We start from the raw sequence: 17682 nt of genomic DNA, 5'->3' as shown, positions 1-17682 counted from the left end.
AATAAACTTTTTATGACTTTAAGGTAGTCTTTTTTCTCTTCATTAAAAATAAATATTAATTAAAATAATATTTTAAATTTAAGAATTTAAAAAAATATTAATTATAGGACAAGATTAGTATTCTTATTATTTATTTATTTATTTATTTATTAGCCAAGCAGTCTCAACTTATTAGTTCAAAAATAAAATTTTTATTTATTTATTGGAAACTACTTTGCATAAAGTTCTTATTTGAAAATAATTAGATTAAATTTCATTTAAAAATTCAGCTCATCTTTACTAAAACAAATTACTATTAGCAGCCAATCTTCTTTGAAATTTGATTTTGAAGATTATTAATATTCCCCTTTGATAATCGTAGCGAATTAAGATAAATTCATACCTAAAATCACTAAAATAAATATATTATAAGAATATAAAAATATTTATATCCTCAATTAACAAAATTAACCTATTCTTTTTGTTCAAAATAATTTTTTTATCTTTTAAAGAATTAATACGTTAATTTTATTGTTCAATCTTATAACTTATTTATTTATTTTTTTAAATATATAATTATAAAATATTTCTTTAAATCGTAATTTATAATTATTTTTTTCATAGTTTGAAAAAACAGTAAAAAAAAATGTTATGCTGTAAATCTTCATTTATTAATACTAATTGTCATTTTTTAAAAATCTTCCTTTATATTATTTTTCAATAAAGTTATGTCTTAATTAAATAGGTTATAATTAATGAGAAGTTTAAAGTATTTAAAATTTGTTATTATAGTTTAGAATGTGAATATTCATTTAAAAAAGAAGCCAAAAAAATCATAAGAGTAATTATCTTTGGGATAATAAAATTATGAAAGTAATGTTTGTCTCTTAACACATTTTTACAAAATAAAGAAACATCTACTTTATAATTAAATATCTCAAAGATGCTTAATTATTTTAATAGTCTATCTTGAGATTATTCTTTATATCAAAATTAAGTCAATTAAATAGTAAATAAATTAATTAATATATATAACTAGATAGGAGTAAACTTATAAGTTTAGTTTTCAAATTAGTATAGCTATGCTACCTAAAACTACAAGCAGAGAGCCGATTACATTTACGAAAAAAATCTATTCATTAAAAAAGAATATATCTATCATAAATGATAGAATGACTTCAGTGTATTGAAGAGGTGATATTATTGAAGCTTTTTCAAGAGTAAATGAGCGTGAGAAGAAAAGTTAAGCTATAAATCCTAATACGCCAATTATTGAAATCAAACATAAGTATTTAGGGGTAGCTTTAAATTCATTATTTGGAGTGTCTAATTGCACAATGCCACTTATAATACAAGTAAAGAAGTAACTATACATTAACACTTAGGCATTATTTAATTTCATTTATTTCTACATTTTACTTACCACTATTTAAATAAAAGAAATGCAAATAGCTCCAACTAAAGCAATTAGACCACCAAGAAATTAGTTTCTCCCTTCTATTTGAGTTGATTAAGTAGTTTCACCAAATATGAAAGCTGGTTTAATGATTAATACTATACCGATAAAGCTTATCAAGCAAAATATCACAGATTTTTTAGATAGATTCTCACCCAAAAATATAGCTGCAAGAAAAGTAGTCCAAATAGGATTTGTATTTGCAACAACAATTGCATCAGAAAGGTTAAGTAACTTAAAGCTTTCAAAGATTAAAAGCATTGCTATTGCACCCATAACTCCTCTTATAATCATTAGCTTTAGTTCTAAAGTGTTTTTAGGATATATTGGTATTTTTTATAGATAGCAAAACAAGTAGTTCAGTATAAACCCAATGCATTATCTTCCTTATACAATTTCTTATGTAGTATATCCTTTTCTCAACATACCTACACAAGTAAACATTGTTACAAAGAAAATTTAGCTGACAAATGCATATATTATAGCCATTTTTCTTTTATGTTAATTCTCATATTAGCATAATTCATGACTAACTTAATTGAATAATTTAAGCATACTAACAAAATTTTTCTTGCACTAATATTATTTAAGAAGTATCTAACTAAATATGTTTAATTTTTTATAGATTTTTAATTCTTAAAGAGTCATATAAAAGTTTCTACATCCAAATTATTTTACATTCAAATAAACAAGAAAAGAGTAATTTGAGATTAATTTCTTATGAATTATATCTAAAAATCTTGTTATCATACATAATCAAAAGTATTTATATTTAATATCATCAAAAATTATCTAGTACTATTTATATAAAACAAATCCAAATGTTATGATCCTGAAAAATGAAAGTACCTATAAATATTATTTTGCTAATTTTATATCTATCTTTTATTATCATTTTTGTTCATATCTAAAATAAATTGATAATTTTATGAAATTAATCAATAAATTATCTATAAAAATTAATTAATTTTTTTACATTACTTTTTATTAAAGGTATGTATTTTAAAAGAAATAATAATTTTAAATCAACCATTTAATATAATCCTTCTTTATAAGCATTTTGTTTGCTTGAAAAAACTTCAATAAAATAAAAATTAATTAATATTTTTATATCTATATCTAAATATTTAAAAGTAAAGCAATTAAAAAAAAATACATTATCAAAAAATATTTTTTTAATTGTTTTTTAAAATGAAAACATCTCAATAAATTATGCAAAATTCTCAATAATTATAGTTGAAATACTTTGAACATTTTTTTTATTTAAAAGTAAAAAATGTATTTAATTTTTTTCATTAAAGAATTATTTAAAATTTGTTTGTATGATAGCTTTTTTACTTTACTATTATGGTATAATGTGAGAAATACAATAGAAAATTAATATAAATTTAAGAGATTTACTTTTGCTTTGAAATTAATATAAATCAAGTAGATTACAGAATATAATAAGTAAATATACAGGATGTAGAGCATAATCAAATTTCAAAATGAAATTTTAGAAATTATGAATATTTTAATTAACTTTAGAAAATTATGACTATTAATGGTGGGATTACACGAATGAACGAATGTTAATAATTGTTGTTTTTATTTTTAAAAATGTATAATTTGATTATAGCTAAGGGAGCTTATTGAAATTAGGGCTTAAAATGACATCAAATTGGAATAAATACGTAATAGGGAATTGAAACAAGAAACCCAATAACTTAATTATAATAAATAATAATAAATTAACTATAAGTAATCATTATTACCTCAATAAACTATCATTTGCATGAATTAAAACAATATTATTTAGTAAAGATTTTTTTAAGCTTAACATCTTATCTATCAATAAATAAATAAATCAATATATCTCTATCTAACATTCATATATAAATTTCATATTCAATTCCTCAATTACATTTATATATTTGTTTTTATTAGAACTATTAGTAATTAATTTTATAAATTAAAATAAATGTCCATATTTTTTAAAGAAAACAGTAGCAAATAACCAATATTCCAAAAAAAACTAGGTTATAATTTATTGGCAGAGGCTCTGCAATAATAGGGATTAGAGTATTGCTTCAGTGTGGAAAATTCTCCAGTGATACAGTTGGAAATTGCCCTTATAGCTAACGAGATTAAGAATATTGGGTTTAAAAGTTAAAAAGGTAAAAAGCATATACAGAAATTGAATATTAACTTATGACTATGAAAAAGGAGCTGTTTTTGCAGCATCAGCTATTGGGTTTATGACGGGGAGACCTGGGATATGTGTTTTTGGTAGAGAATATGTAATAGCTTTGTTTTATTGTTTGAGGTTCTACATTTTTTATTTGAAAGGATATTATTTAAGTTATTGAGGGTCTCACAAATGCATGGATTAATGGATGGCCAGTCATAGTAATTTCAGCATGTAAAGACATATATAATCAAGCGAAAGGCACTCATTAAGAAATAGATAGGAAGGCATTTAAGAAATTTTATATTAAGTACTCATAGAAGGTGACTAGTGTTGCTGATATTCCTATGGTGATCGAAAAGGCTTACAAAATGTGTGTTTCTGGCAGAGCTGGACCTGTCTACATAGAGATCCCAGGCAATATATTAGATTCATAAGTACCAATTTAATAAGCATTAGAGCCAGCAATCATAACTTAAGCACCTCCTGTTCTGTCTTCATATGAAGATATCAGTATAGCAGCAGACCTTTTGAAGAAAGCAAAGAATCCTTTAATTGTGATTGGTAATTACTATATTGATTAATTGTGATTTTATAAATGATAGATTTCTGATAAAATAGCTATTATATTTTTGTTAGTAGCGAAGAATATTACAACCAAGCAAATACTATGACTTAATATTAAGTTTTAATTAAAAAAAAACATGCCAAATATTTTATACATAAAAACTTACACATCTATTTAGACTAACTACTAATCACGTATTTCATTTAATTATTTAATTTAAAAGGTCCTTTAAATCATGCTGAAGAAGCAGAAATAAAAAAATTAATTAGCAAGATTTATCTGCCATTTTTACCTACATTGTTTGGTAAAGGAGTCATTTCAGATAAGCATAATTGCTGTGTTATCTAAGCTCAAAATTACGTTTTATAAAACACAGATGTCATACTTTTAATCGGAACGGGTCTTAATTGGATATTAGACTTCGGCCAATACCCTTAATTTAACAGAGATGCACAAATTATTTAAATATTTAATGATCCTGAATATTTTAACTATTTCATTCAAGGCACTGTAAATTTATGTGGAAATATTTAAGATACAATAAGAATGCTTTATCTTGAAATGAAAGGTATTAATTATATATTTTTATATTATTTTGTTTTAATCTCAATTAAAAAATAAGGATTTAACTCTAGGTAGATTTAAATTAAATGGTGGTAAACAATTTAGTAGATAATTCATAGAAATGAGTAGGTTAACAAATATTTGCTTTTTGAAGAAAAGCAATATTTAAGTTTTTATTCTGCTTTAGGAGAAATAGTTAACGTTTTACCTAAAGATTTTATATGTGTAATAGAAGGTGATGATATAAAAAATATGGCAAGACCAATAATAAATTAGGTAAAACCAAAGTAGTATTTAAGCTCAGGAAATAGTATTATAAAAGGTGTAAGTATTCCTTTTTGCATAGCATCTAAGTGTGTATATAAAAACAAACCAGTAGTGTGCATTTTTGATGACGAATCCTTCAATTTATCATAAGCAGATATAGAGGCCTCATCTCAATACAAGCTACCATTCATAGCTATAATTTTTAATACAAAAAAATATGCAGGTAATAAAATTTAAGATATTTTTATATCAATGAAAATAATTATTAAAATAAATTAGGTATGTATAAAAAATAAAGCTAAGAAAATAAGCAATAGAATTATTAATTTGTAGCCCATCCATCAATTAGGTTTGAGAAAGCAGCTGATAATTATGGAGGAGTAGGCATTTTAGTAAATAATTTGAAAGAGTTGAAATAAGCTTTGAATTAAGCTTTTAAAAACTAAGGAAGACTCTACATAATCAATATTCTAATAGATTAGCCATTAAACCAAACAGAAATAGAATAAAAAGCAAATTATTTCAGAAACAGTGGTATAAATCCCAAGTTATGAGATATCTTTTTTGAAGGATATTTGTTAAATAATTATTGATAAAATAGATTTCAATAAGTGTTTTTAGCTGTATATTTTAGTTATAAAATAAGTTGCATTTAAAATATTAGCTTAATTTTTAAATTCAAATTATTTTTTCTTAAAAATCATTTTTTTAATTTTAAAAGGCTATTTTAGTATTTATTTTTTATTTTAATTTAAAACATTTGTTTTTTAAATTTGAGCATTTTTCATTTTAATTTTTAACTTGTTGTATGTAATTTTGTATTTTGAGCTTTTAAAAGCCAAAACAAGACATAAAGACTTACTTTAATTAAGATTTAAATTTATTAATTTTTAAATCAAACATAATAGAATTTAATAAAAAGAAAATTATTAATGAAATAGCAGTATAAATAGTATTTAAAGAAGATTTATGGAATTAATCACAAGATATTTTTTTTAGTCAAAAAATGGAAAAAATTATCAAAAAATTGTATGAAAAATAACATATTTAAATAAATAAATTAAGATTAACCAAAGGATAGAGAATATCTAATTAATGATTATAGACAAATAAAAGGCGATCTTTCATAATATGACACAAGATTTTATTTTTATTCAATTTATGTGTAAAATATTTAGTGTTAGTTCTTATTTTCAACAATCTTCATTAAAACATTAAAATAAAAGATAATTTTAAGCATTTTTAAATAAATTAAAAGTTTTGATTGAACTTTGCAAGATTAATTATCTATTATTAAACTTTAATTTGAAAATCATTGTATAGAATTTTAATAGTTTATTCATTCGAATTTTTCTTTATCAATTTTTTATTTTAAAAATGGAGGCAAATTTTTTAAATGTAATCTAAATACAAAGTAGTTGACTAGTGTGTAATATAAAAAGTTTTATTAATTATTAATTTATTTCTGGATATTGCTTATTAGTTATAATTTCAATCAGATAGATACACATATGACGCATTTTGGATATTGCAATTTATTATATCAGAAATAATAAATTAAAAAAAGCAATACTTCATTTAATAAGGTTTCAGTAAATTTAGAATATGAGCGGAAATTTAGTTGTTGCTAGAGCTCTTAGTAGACAAGGCTTAGAGCATTGTTTTGGTATTATTGGTGTTCCAATAATTGAATTGGGGTTTGCCATTTAAGCTGAAGGAATCAACTACTATGGTTACAGAAACGAATAAGGTAGAAATTATGATTTTTAGATAAATCTGTTGTTTAACTTATTTTTAACTATAAAGGCGCTTCTTATTCTGCAGGAGCTGTTGGATACTTAACTGGTAAACCTGGAATATGTCTTTGCGTAAGTGGACCTGTAAAAATAAGCTTAAATATCATATTTAATTGGCCTTTTTTAAGAATTTTTTATTTGAAAAAATAGGGAATGATTAATGCAGTCACAGGATTAGCAAATGCTTGGGCAAACGGGTGGCCTATGATATTAATAGTGGGATCGAGTGATTTGGCATAGAATGCAAAAGGAGCATTCTAAGAATGCGATTAAATAAGTTTGACTAAACCATACGTAAAATTTGCTGTTAAAATTACCTCAGCTAAGTAAATACCTCAAGTTATCTCTAAAGCTGTTAGACTTAGTGTTGTTGGAAGACCTGGACCAGTTTATATCGAAATACCAGGAGATGTACTTACTGAAACAATAGATTTAGATTCCCTAGAATTCCCACAATTCAACTAAGTCTTACCTTTAAGTCTTGCACCTACACAGTTGATATAATAAGCAGTGCAATAAATTAAAACTTCAAAAAATCCTTTAGTTATAATAGGTAATAAATATAAATAAAATAGATATTTTTGCATTCATTTAAAAAATAATATTTTCTTTTTTAAAAGGTAAAGGAGCAGGCTACTCTAGAGCAGAAAATGATGTTTTATAATTAATTTAGAGCACACAGTTACCTTTTTTACCCACTCCTATGGGTAAAGGAGTGGTCTCAGACCTTCATCCTTGTTGTGCAGCTCCTGCTAGATCTTTTATTTTATAAAATGCAGACCTAATTCTGCTGATAGGTGCTAGATTAAATTGGATTTTACATTTTGGAGAGCCTCCAAGATTTAACAAGAATGTAAAAATTATTCATATTGAAATATGCCCAGAAGAATTTGATACAAATGTGAAAGGTAGCGTGAATTTATTTGGAGATATAGGTTTAATTACTAAATAGCTTGTGTAGGAATTATAAGGTAGATATTCTTTATTTTTATAAAATGCTGTTTAAAAACACTGCTTTTAAACAATAGGATATAATTGCAGATAAATTCAGGCAGATTGGTGGAAAAGTATCAAAGAAAAAATAGATAAAAATGTTTTAGTCTCTTAAAAGTTAATATCATAAAATGATGAAAAACAGAGAATAACTTACTACTCAGCTTTAGGAATTATTTAAAGCATGCTTCCAAAAGATTTTATATATGTTGGTATGAATTGATATAATATTGATTTTAAGTACTCATAAATTAAATTTTTTTAAATGAATTTTAAGGTGAAGGAGCTAATACTATGGATATTGGAAGAACAGTAATCAATCAACTTTAGCCTAGGACAAAGCTTGATGCTGGAACTTTTGGAACTATGGGAATTGGAATACCCTTCTGCATAGCAGCTAAATGTACTAATCCATAAAAACCAGTTGTTGGAATTCTAGGAGACTCTGCTTTTGGTTTTTCAGCTATGGAAATTGAAACAGCTATAAGATATAACTTACCTTTTGTTGTAATTATTTTAAATAATAATGGAATTTTTTCAGGTAAATTACTTAAAAAGCTTTTTAAAATAACTTTCTTTCATTTATGACTTTAATTTAAATTCATAGGAGTTGAAGATCTACCTGAAGAGATAAATGCTCATAATATTCCTCCAAACGCTCTTAAACCTAATACTAGGTATGAAAAATTAGCTGATGCATTTGGAGGAGTAGGTCTATTTGTTAAAACTCATAATGAGCTTAAATTAGCATTAGAATAAGCATTCAGCAAAAGTGATGTCTTACATATCATAAATGTGATGATTGATCCAAATGGATAAAGAAAAGAGCAAGAATTTTCTTGGCTGACAAGGAAAGATCCTTTGCCAAAGTTTTGAATATATTAAATCAATTATAACAAAAAATATTTTTTTATATTAGATTTGTAAAAAATATTATTTCAAAAAGTATTTGATAAAATATTTACTAAAATAAAACACAAATAAATTTGAATTTTTAAGCCAAATAAAATTTAGAAAAGGAATTTTTATTATATTTTTTATGTACATACACAAAGAGAGTGAAATAAACTTTAATATTAATTATTTTGTATAACTTAAAAGCGAATAAAATGTATTAATTATTTTAAGTTTTTATACTGTTTTTTTAGCCAAAATTGGAAAAAAGATTAATTTTAGTTTTTGGAAAATTTAAAATAATGACTTAATTTTTATTATTTATTTACTAACTTTTATCATTTTTATAATTTAGAAGGACGAGGATTCCTATTTTGATAAACATCTGGTTGTTTTTATTTCTTTAGCTTTTATAAAATCTAAGAAATAAATTCATTTATCTCGTCAAGCTTAGATGAAGTAGAAATCTTATCCACTTAATTATTTTCTTTAATTTTGTTTTCAGAATATTATTAATCTTATTAAATATTACTATTGCTGTTGTTGTTGGAAATACCCTAACTTATAATTTCATGAATTTTATTTTCGAATAATTTTTTACTAGGTTTATTATTATTTAATAGAAATTTGTTGCTTTCGATTAAAGAGTCTATCTATTTTATTATTTATTTAATTTTTAAAATAAATTTAAATAAATTTTCTTACTTTTTTAAAAGATGGTCTTGGAGTCAAATCTTAGAGATTTTATTTATGCTATTAAGTAATAGTCTATAGCATATCTTTGTATTAATTTAATTTTTAATGTAATTTATCTGCATTTTCAGAGTTTTTTATCATCCATTTAATTGATTGAGCCTAATTTTAAAGCACTAAATGATATTCTTATTCTAGCTAAGAGAATTTCTTTTATTAAGCATCATTTAGCTTTTAATTATTTAGAATAAATTAAAAAAATATTAAAAAAAAATAAAGGTAAATTTACATCTTTTTATTCTTATATTTCTTATGTTTTTTATTTTAACATATTTTAGTATTGTTATATTGCTAGTTTGTGTTCATTTTCTGATATATCAATTTGCATTTGTAGAACTTACATTTCTTTTTTCACATCGTTTTCTAAGAATTTGTCTTTTTACTCAATCATATTCAAAAGTATCATTTACTTCTTCTAAAAATGTTCCTCTTTCTACTTTTCTTTTTATTCAAAATCAAAAACAGTTGATTCTAATTCTTCAATTCTTCTCTTCATTGTCTTAAATTTCTCTTCTATTTTTAATTTGTCATCAGCATTTGCCTGCTCTTAATCAGCCTTGCTTGTTTATTTTTTTTCTAAGTAATCTAATAGAAAAAACAATCCCTTTTATTTAATTTTAACAAATTGATAAATCTAAATATTTTAATTATTTATTTATTTGAATGAATAGAATAAATATTTTAAAAATAGTTTTACTTGAGCATATGTTGTTTGTTTATTGAGACACTATTATTTTTTAAGAGTGCTTTATAACTAATTAACTATTTTAGAACTTGTATTCACATAAATAATGCGATTGAAGATGTTTTGTAAGAAAAGAAGCTACTCTTTTATCGCTAGGCTACATCCTTCAACAAGGGATTCTAACAATTAAATAAATACAGTAGTCTCAAAGTCGTGAATGGCTAACTCTAAGTTTTCATTTTAATTAATATTAAGAAACTAAAGTTGATCTAAAATGACTTGATATTCTCCATATTAACCTTAGTTTCCTAATTTCTATAGATTAATGTCTTCAAATTAATCGCTCTCAGAATTATTGTTTGCATTTTAACTTAGTTTTTAAAAATACTTCATCTAATTATCATACAATTTTTATAGTTGTTTATATTTAATAATCATAGTTGTATTTAAGTCATTTTATAGTCTATTTTTGATCTTTACGACATGGCTGTTAGCAAAATCATCATATAAATTAATCAAATCTTTATCATATCTATAAGTTTAAAGTATTCCCTCCTTTTAGCTTTAATTCTTTCTCTCAGTTAAATTGTTTTGAGTATATTAAATATGTTTATTCGGCAATCTTTTTGGTGAAAACATGGCTTGATTTTTTGTTATTTTATTTGGAATGTCCAATAGAGATGTTAATTATTAACATTCCTATCCTTATATTTTTGTAATAGCTTTATGATTAGATTTATTTGACTAATCGTTCTCATTAGTAATTTAATCTTATATTTATAATTACTAGATTATGCTTACTTAATCTTCGATAGAGTTATTATCATCTTAGAAATATGATTTAGTTTCTTATTTTAAATATTAAATTTGTTAAACACTGTGCTCCTTCTTTTGAAGACTCTACTCCTAACGCTCAACAGAGCGAATTTTCCTTGAGCCATTACTAAAATCATAAACTTATTTTCCAACAACTCCAACCATTTTATTTTATTTATTTAATTAGCTATCTGTTAGATTAATTTTTGGTAACTTTCTGCTTTAAGGGCTATAAAATAATCTTCTTTAGTTATCATTATTATTATTTTTATTATTAAACTTATTGCTTGTATTAAGAATAATTTTAGATTGATTGAGTCTTTCTGACATTAATTAATGAGAGAAATTAAGCTTATCTTTTTCATTTTTTGATATTTAAAGTGGTTCTAATTTTAAAGATAATTTTTAAAACCATATTGAGCTTAGATTTGATTTAAATAAACTCATCTTAGAATGCCAAAATAATTAAAAATTCTACTTTTGCTCAGAATTTTTATAAAAAGATTAAATAAATAATTGAATTAAATAACATTAAGTTATTTATAAATATTATATTATAAAGATAATTACTAATACTATGTACAAATCAACACTTTCAATTATTTTCTATTTAAGTATTTATTCTTAAAATTGATTTATTTTTTTTAGTATTTTTAATCTAAAACTCGAAATAGATCTTATTTTAAATCATTGCTCGAATATGTTAATAGCCAGTCTCCATGATTGAAGAGGGCTTTTTTATTTAAATCATCAAATATGCACTTCTAATTATATTTTATTATGAATTTAATACTTTGACAATAGAAAATCATAAAAAATAATTTTCTCTATTTATTTATTCTAACTTTTAATAAAAATCAAGCATTATTTTTAAAAATTCAAAAATACTCATAGTTAATAAAAGGATTTTTAAATAACTTATTTCATAATTTTAGTTATTAAAATATAAAAAGAAAAATAATTTAGATGATTACTCTTAAAATTTAATCTAAAATAAAAATTTTTTTACAATCTTAAAAAGAGAATATAAATGAATATAAATAAAAAACTAATTTGAATTAACTCAAACATAATTTTTCTAAGTTATAATTATTCTAAAAATATCTCATATTTATAGATTCTGATATTAAGCAAAGGCGCTTATCTCTGATAATATATTGACTAATTTATCTTATTTATTTATGACTAATTTTTATGTCTTTTTGAAATAACTTTATAAAAATATCTTTTATTATGAAGAAAAAAATAAGTAACTCAACAAATCCTCTTTTATTAGTGCTTTGAAATAGAAAAATTTTATAAAAAGAATAAGCCAATCAGTTATTTAAAATTATCTTTTTTAATTGTTTTTTATTTATAAAAATAGATGAAAGGGGATAAATAAATATATTAAGTAAAGAAATAATATATTTTTTTCTAAAAGTTAATTATTTATCAAATATATGTTTTAATAATTAGACATAAAAAAATAATAGTGTTTTTTATATTAGGAGATAACATTTTAGTTGATATAATGTACATTATTTATTCTTCATCAAAAGCTTAAATTTATTCTATTAGAGTGATAAATAGTTATAGGGAAATTATTTAAAATTTATTTTTCAAATAAATGATTGTCGTCTATTTATTTACAATAGAAATATAAATATAGTTCAAACAAAAATTAATTTAAATTATTTGAAACAAGTTTTTATAGTAAAAACATATATTCTCTTTATGGCTTTAAATGAATTTATTAATAAATTAAGTTTATTTCATTCAATCAAATTACAAATAAATTAAAAGTAAAGATAAAAATCATCTTTAATTGATGATTAGTAAGTCTTTTTTTATTACTTTTTTCAGAAAATATTATGAAATTTTTTATTTATTTAGTTTTTTAATGGAACAAAGGTACTTTCTTTTTGTTTGAATAGCATTAAAAATAATTAATAAAAAATATTTTATATAAAATTTCGTATTATTTCTAAGCATATTCAAGCTTTATATGCTATTCAGTATTATAATTTATTCATCATTAATAATTATTTATCAAATGATTTCAATTCTTAACATAGCTAGATATGGAGTATTTATAAATAAATCAAAAGAAAAATTGATGAAAAGTTTTTAAAAAAATGAAATAAACGACGATTGATATAAAAAAGTGTATTATTTGTAAGCATTTTCTAGCTTTATATGCCATTTAGTAGTATAATTTATTCATCATTAATAATTATTTATCAAATGATTTCAAATCTTATCATAGCTAGATATGGAGTATTTATAAATAAATCAAAAGAAAAATTGATCCAAAGTTTTTAAAAAAATGAAATAAAATACGACAGATATAAAAAAGTTAGAAATTTTAAATTTTATAATTGATTAATTCATAATAATGAAAGAATGGATGGATGGACAATATGAATGCGATATATAAACCAAATTAATAAAAGCTTGATCTAACTTTAAGTAGATTTTTAATAAATTATTAACTTGCAAGATGAAAAAATCAAATAAGCAATGCTAAAACTCCTAAAACTCCTGAAAAGTAGATTATCATTGAATATGTTGTAGCTCCTGGAATTTGTACACAATCACTAGCTGCTTAGGCTTATCCGCTAGTAGAAGAAGTGCCTTTAGGGCAAGAGGTACATGAACCAGTAGTTCCTACAGTTGTAGCAGTAGAAGGATTACCATAGTATCCTGTTTAGCATTCGCAAACGTTTGTAGCTGGATTCCAAGGCAATGTTCCTGTACTACTATCGTTGCAAGTGCAACCTCCTTAATCAGTAGTAATAGTAGAACCTGCGGTACAAATATTGCAATTAGCTCCTGCTGTAGTAAATTGTCCCTTTGGACATTACTTGCATCCACTTGATTAGCCTAAAACAGTGGCAACTTTTCCAAAAAATCCGTTTTTGCATTAGCATTGAGTAATAGTTGAAGAAAGAGCAACAGCATTACTATCAAAGCACATACATGATGCAATTGAATTAACTGAAGTAGAACCGCTGCTGTAGGAGTTACTAGGACAAGGAGAGCATTTTGCAGAAACTCCTGTTGAAGCTAATGCAGTCATGAAATAGTTTTTCTGGCAAATATTGCAAACAGAAGAATCAGAAACCGTACTTGATCCAGAAGCATTTCCTGATCCAATAGGACAAGCCTAACAATTAGCTTATTTTGTACCAGTAGCAGCTGCTGACATATAGAAATTTGCTACACAAGTGTTACATTAAGAAGCATTTCCTACAGCATTTACTCCACTAGCATTACCAGAACCATCTGGACATAGGATGCAGGTAGCTGCTGCAGCGTTAATACCAGAACCAGGGTTTGCAGCTACAGGAAGTGCCGTCATATAATAATTTGGTAAGCAAATAGTGCATTAAGAAACATCTCCAGCTGAAGAAGCTCCTGAATTTCCTGTTCCTGGTGGGCAAGCGTTACATAATGCAGCAGCAGGAGTGTTTTAGTAGCCTTGAGTAGCACCTGCAGCTTTAGTCATGTAATAGTTAACATCACAAAGAGAGCAAACAATGATAGTTGTACCAGAATTAGTGTTTCCTCCAGAAGCACTAGATGGAGCTGCAGTTGTTGTTCCTGTAGGACATTAATTACATGTACCATTTGATTCAGCATTTGTTCCATAATATCCCTAATTACATAAACAACTTCCAGGAGATCCAGATGCATTTGAAGCGCATTAAGCATTAGCTTGTACTGCAAATGCTGCCATAATTAAGGCAAAAATAATATGTTTATTATTCATAATTTTCAATCCTTTGTTTTAAATTTCTTTTTACTTTTTTTAATAAATTATTTATTCTAATTGAATTTTTAATAGTTTTTTTGATTTAGATTGCTTTTAACTATAAAAACAAATTAAAAAAACTCTCTTAGTAGAAGTGGTTCACATAATTTATTTCTACTTCCTTATTTTAATTTCTTCAACTTTCAATCTCAATCCATAATTAACTTAAAGAAGAAAAATTAAAATACAATCCAAAACAGAGATTATTTATGCTTTCAGCACTTACTAAATGAATAATTCATTTATTTGTATAATTAAGTTATAAAACCTTATTAACAAAGACAATTATTTAGCTTCTTGGATAGAGAAAAAGCGATAATTAAAAAAGAATTTTAATACTTTTAAGCGCTTTTATCAATTTATTTTTTTAAATTTACCTTCAATCAGTTATGTAAGACTTGCATTTAAGTCTAAATCAAAAGTGGATTTATTTTTTAAATTTACAAATAATTAATTAATCAATTAATTTTCCTTCATCTATTCTATTAAATACACCTAAATCAATTTATAATGATTTATTATTTAGATGAATTCTTTATTGATAAATCACATTCAATTTAAAAATGAGTTAGTTAGTTAGTGACAAATTATAATTAATTTTTACTTTTTATATGTTTTTTTAAATGAAGAATATTTAATTTTTCTTTCTTTCTTTTCAAATCTATGATATCAGATTAAAGGTTGTAAATCAAAAATTTACTCAAAATCAATTTAAATTAGTTAAAAATAAAAGCAAATATGAAATTTCCATAAATGATTTACAATTATAAACCTATTTAATAAAATTTAAAATTGGCTGTACAACCTAATATTAAAAGCAATATTATTAATTCCTCTTAATCATAAAAAAAAATATTTAATTTTATGCGGAAATAAAAATAAAGTTGTAAGGTTGAGATATAAAGAATTATATTTTAAAAACAAATTTGTTTTATTTAGTTAAGTCAGGTATTATTATTAATCCAACAAAACATAAAATATAGATGTAAGTTTTATAGCCCTACTTCATATTGAAAATATCAATAATAATAAACTAAATATAACATTTAAAATATGAGCTCCTTGATAAAGCTTAAATTATTGATAATTATAGGAATCTACCATCACATTAAATATTACATCATATATTTACTATCCATTTAGTTGTCTGGTTTTACAATAAGTTTATAAAACTATATGATCCCTAACTATATTAATCAGTTATATTGACAAGAAATTAAGAGTTTATTGTTAGTAGATTTTAAGAGGGAGGTGTTTTTAAAACTAATTAAGTCAACTAGCTAGTTTTATTAGTTGCTTTTAATGTAATAGAATTAATTCTAATGCTTTCATATTAAATCGTTAAAGTAGTGTTTCCATAAAAGCATAGTTATTTAGAACAATTTTCCATGATAGGGTAAATTATTTGATTATTTAGTTAATCTATGCTCAGATTACATTGATCAGCCTTAATATACATAAATTAAAAGCAAATTATTGAAATTAAAATAATATTTTTTTAAAGTCTTGCCATTTACTTTCTTTTTTTCTTTGTTCTTTTTACCAAAATAAATCTTATTTATTTTCTTATTAGTTATTTTACATTATTCAATTTAGATTTTAAATGCATTTTATTTAACTTTAACTTTTTTCCTTCATTAATATTTTTGATAGAAAATTAATCTGCTGATAAGAATCTTTCTTATTTTCATCTTTCTATTTTAGTCTAATTACTTACTTATTGCAGACAGATATTTTCTATTCATAGTTACTTTTTTAAAATGCTTTTTATATTACTTTATTTTTTTTTTGCTTAAATATTGAAAGAAAATATCAACTTAATTTAAATCAAGTAATATATTTCAATTTTAAAATAACTTTTAAAGACATGTTTGACGAAATCTACTTTTTTAATCCCTATTTTTAGAAAAATTGTAATTATCATTTTTAATTAATTCAATTTAAGAAAGAAAAATAAATGGTTTTTACTTACTTATCTAAATTACTTTTTATTCTAAAAAAAACTTTTATTATCAAATAAATTATCAAAAATTTTCTGATATAAAAGAATTAAATTTAATCAAACAAAATTTGAAATATTAGCAATAAATAATCTTAAATAATTTAACCTTATTAAAAATATATTTTTAGTTTAATAAAATATATTTATTTTATAATATTTATAAGAAACAATTATTTTTCTTAACAACAAATTTTTAATTATTTTAGGTTAGTTCAAATATTAAGCAATTAAATTAAATAATTTTTACTCAAATTAAATGGATTGATATTTGAAGAATAATTATCTAATATTAATTTTGATATATTTTTTAAATTAATTTTATTTCGTTAATTATTTAAAAAATATAAAGCCTTAATTTTTGATATTCTTTACTTATTAACTCATTTATTTAAATTTTAGGAAATTATGAGACCATTTTTAGTAATAATCAATTGACTTGTTGCAAAATGTTAAAAAATAATTACATTAGAAAAAATGTCAAATAATCATTATTTTTAAACTAAAACTTTCAAATAATATTCATAAAAGATCTAAATAAATTTAGTATCAAAAGAAATTAATAATATGTTTCAAATGAAATCAATTTTTTATATAATTCTAATAATTATATATGATTATTAAAGATTATTATGGAGAATCTAAAAAATTTGTTTCCTCTGAAATTTCTTTGATTCTTAAAAAATAATAATTAAATCTGAATTTGTAACTAGAAAATAAGATTTTAACTTTAATATAAAATCTATTTTATCTCACATTAAAATTAATAGACTGATATAAATATCATAAGATAACATCTAAAATTATCATGAGTAATTATTTTTTCATATATTTTAAAATTTATTAATCAAAGATATCCAAATAAAATACAAACGAAATTTTTGATTTGTTAAAAAATTAAATAAAATATTAAGATATTATTCATAATTATACATTTTATGCGCATAAT

At 22.6% G+C, this 17682-nt stretch overlaps 6 protein-coding genes across 6 annotated transcripts; 2 read left to right on the top strand and 4 right to left on the bottom strand. All coding sequences in view use genetic code 6, as the record gives it.

Moving 5' to 3' along the window:
- Positions 1–829: 829 nt before the first annotated feature.
- Positions 830–2055, bottom strand: TTHERM_00503850 (integral membrane protein DUF6 containing protein). Its single transcript, XM_001015184.2, has one exon. The coding sequence runs from the start codon at positions 1988–1990 to the stop codon at positions 1046–1048; it is 945 nt and encodes a 314-aa protein (XP_001015184.2). The 5' UTR covers positions 1991–2055; the 3' UTR covers positions 830–1045.
- A 1340-nt stretch (positions 2056–3395) lies between these two features.
- On the top strand, positions 3396–5555 carry TTHERM_00503840 (thiamine pyrophosphate enzyme, central domain protein; the record flags this gene model as incomplete). Its single annotated transcript, XM_001015183.3, has 6 exons — positions 3396–3591; positions 3641–3714; positions 3764–4166; positions 4394–4738; positions 4793–5224; positions 5281–5555. The coding sequence occupies 6 exons, from the start codon at positions 3396–3398 to the stop codon at positions 5553–5555; spliced, it is 1725 nt and encodes a 574-aa protein (XP_001015183.3).
- Positions 5556–6606: 1051 nt separating this feature from the next.
- On the top strand, positions 6607–8666 carry TTHERM_00503839 (2-hydroxyphytanoyl-CoA lyase; the record flags this gene model as incomplete). The annotated part of the gene is made up of 7 exons (XM_001470721.2): positions 6607–6751; positions 6808–6881; positions 6948–7350; positions 7418–7768; positions 7826–8002; positions 8068–8331; positions 8398–8666. The coding sequence occupies 7 exons, from the start codon at positions 6607–6609 to the stop codon at positions 8664–8666; spliced, it is 1683 nt and encodes a 560-aa protein (XP_001470771.2).
- Positions 8667–9022: 356 nt separating this feature from the next.
- TTHERM_00503830 (hypothetical protein) lies at positions 9023–11289 on the bottom strand (the record flags this gene model as incomplete). The annotated part of the gene is made up of 4 exons (XM_001015182.2): positions 10135–11289; positions 9667–10041; positions 9390–9608; positions 9023–9337 (listed from the first exon to the last, which is right to left on the bottom strand). The coding sequence occupies exons 1-4, from the start codon at positions 11266–11268 to the stop codon at positions 9023–9025; spliced, it is 2043 nt and encodes a 680-aa protein (XP_001015182.2). The 5' UTR covers positions 11269–11289.
- A 2140-nt stretch (positions 11290–13429) lies between these two features.
- Positions 13430–14692, bottom strand: TTHERM_00503820 (transmembrane protein, putative; the record flags this gene model as incomplete). The annotated part of the gene is made up of 1 exon (XM_001015181.3): positions 13430–14692. The coding sequence occupies one exon, from the start codon at positions 14690–14692 to the stop codon at positions 13430–13432; it is 1263 nt and encodes a 420-aa protein (XP_001015181.1).
- A 1162-nt stretch (positions 14693–15854) lies between these two features.
- TTHERM_000503802 (transmembrane protein, putative) lies at positions 15855–16343 on the bottom strand (the record flags this gene model as incomplete). Its single annotated transcript, XM_012797452.1, has 1 exon — positions 15855–16343. One exon carries the CDS (start codon positions 16341–16343, stop codon positions 15855–15857), a length of 489 nt encoding a protein of 162 aa, XP_012652906.1.
- Between the last annotated feature and the right edge of the window lie 1339 nt (positions 16344–17682).

The sequence above is a fragment of the Tetrahymena thermophila genome (assembly GCF_000189635.1).
Source record: "Tetrahymena thermophila SB210 genomic scaffold scf_8254654, whole genome shotgun sequence".
NCBI classification, from domain to species: domain Eukaryota; phylum Ciliophora; class Oligohymenophorea; order Hymenostomatida; family Tetrahymenidae; genus Tetrahymena; species Tetrahymena thermophila.
This window is presented reverse-complemented; position numbering and strand designations above follow the sequence as displayed.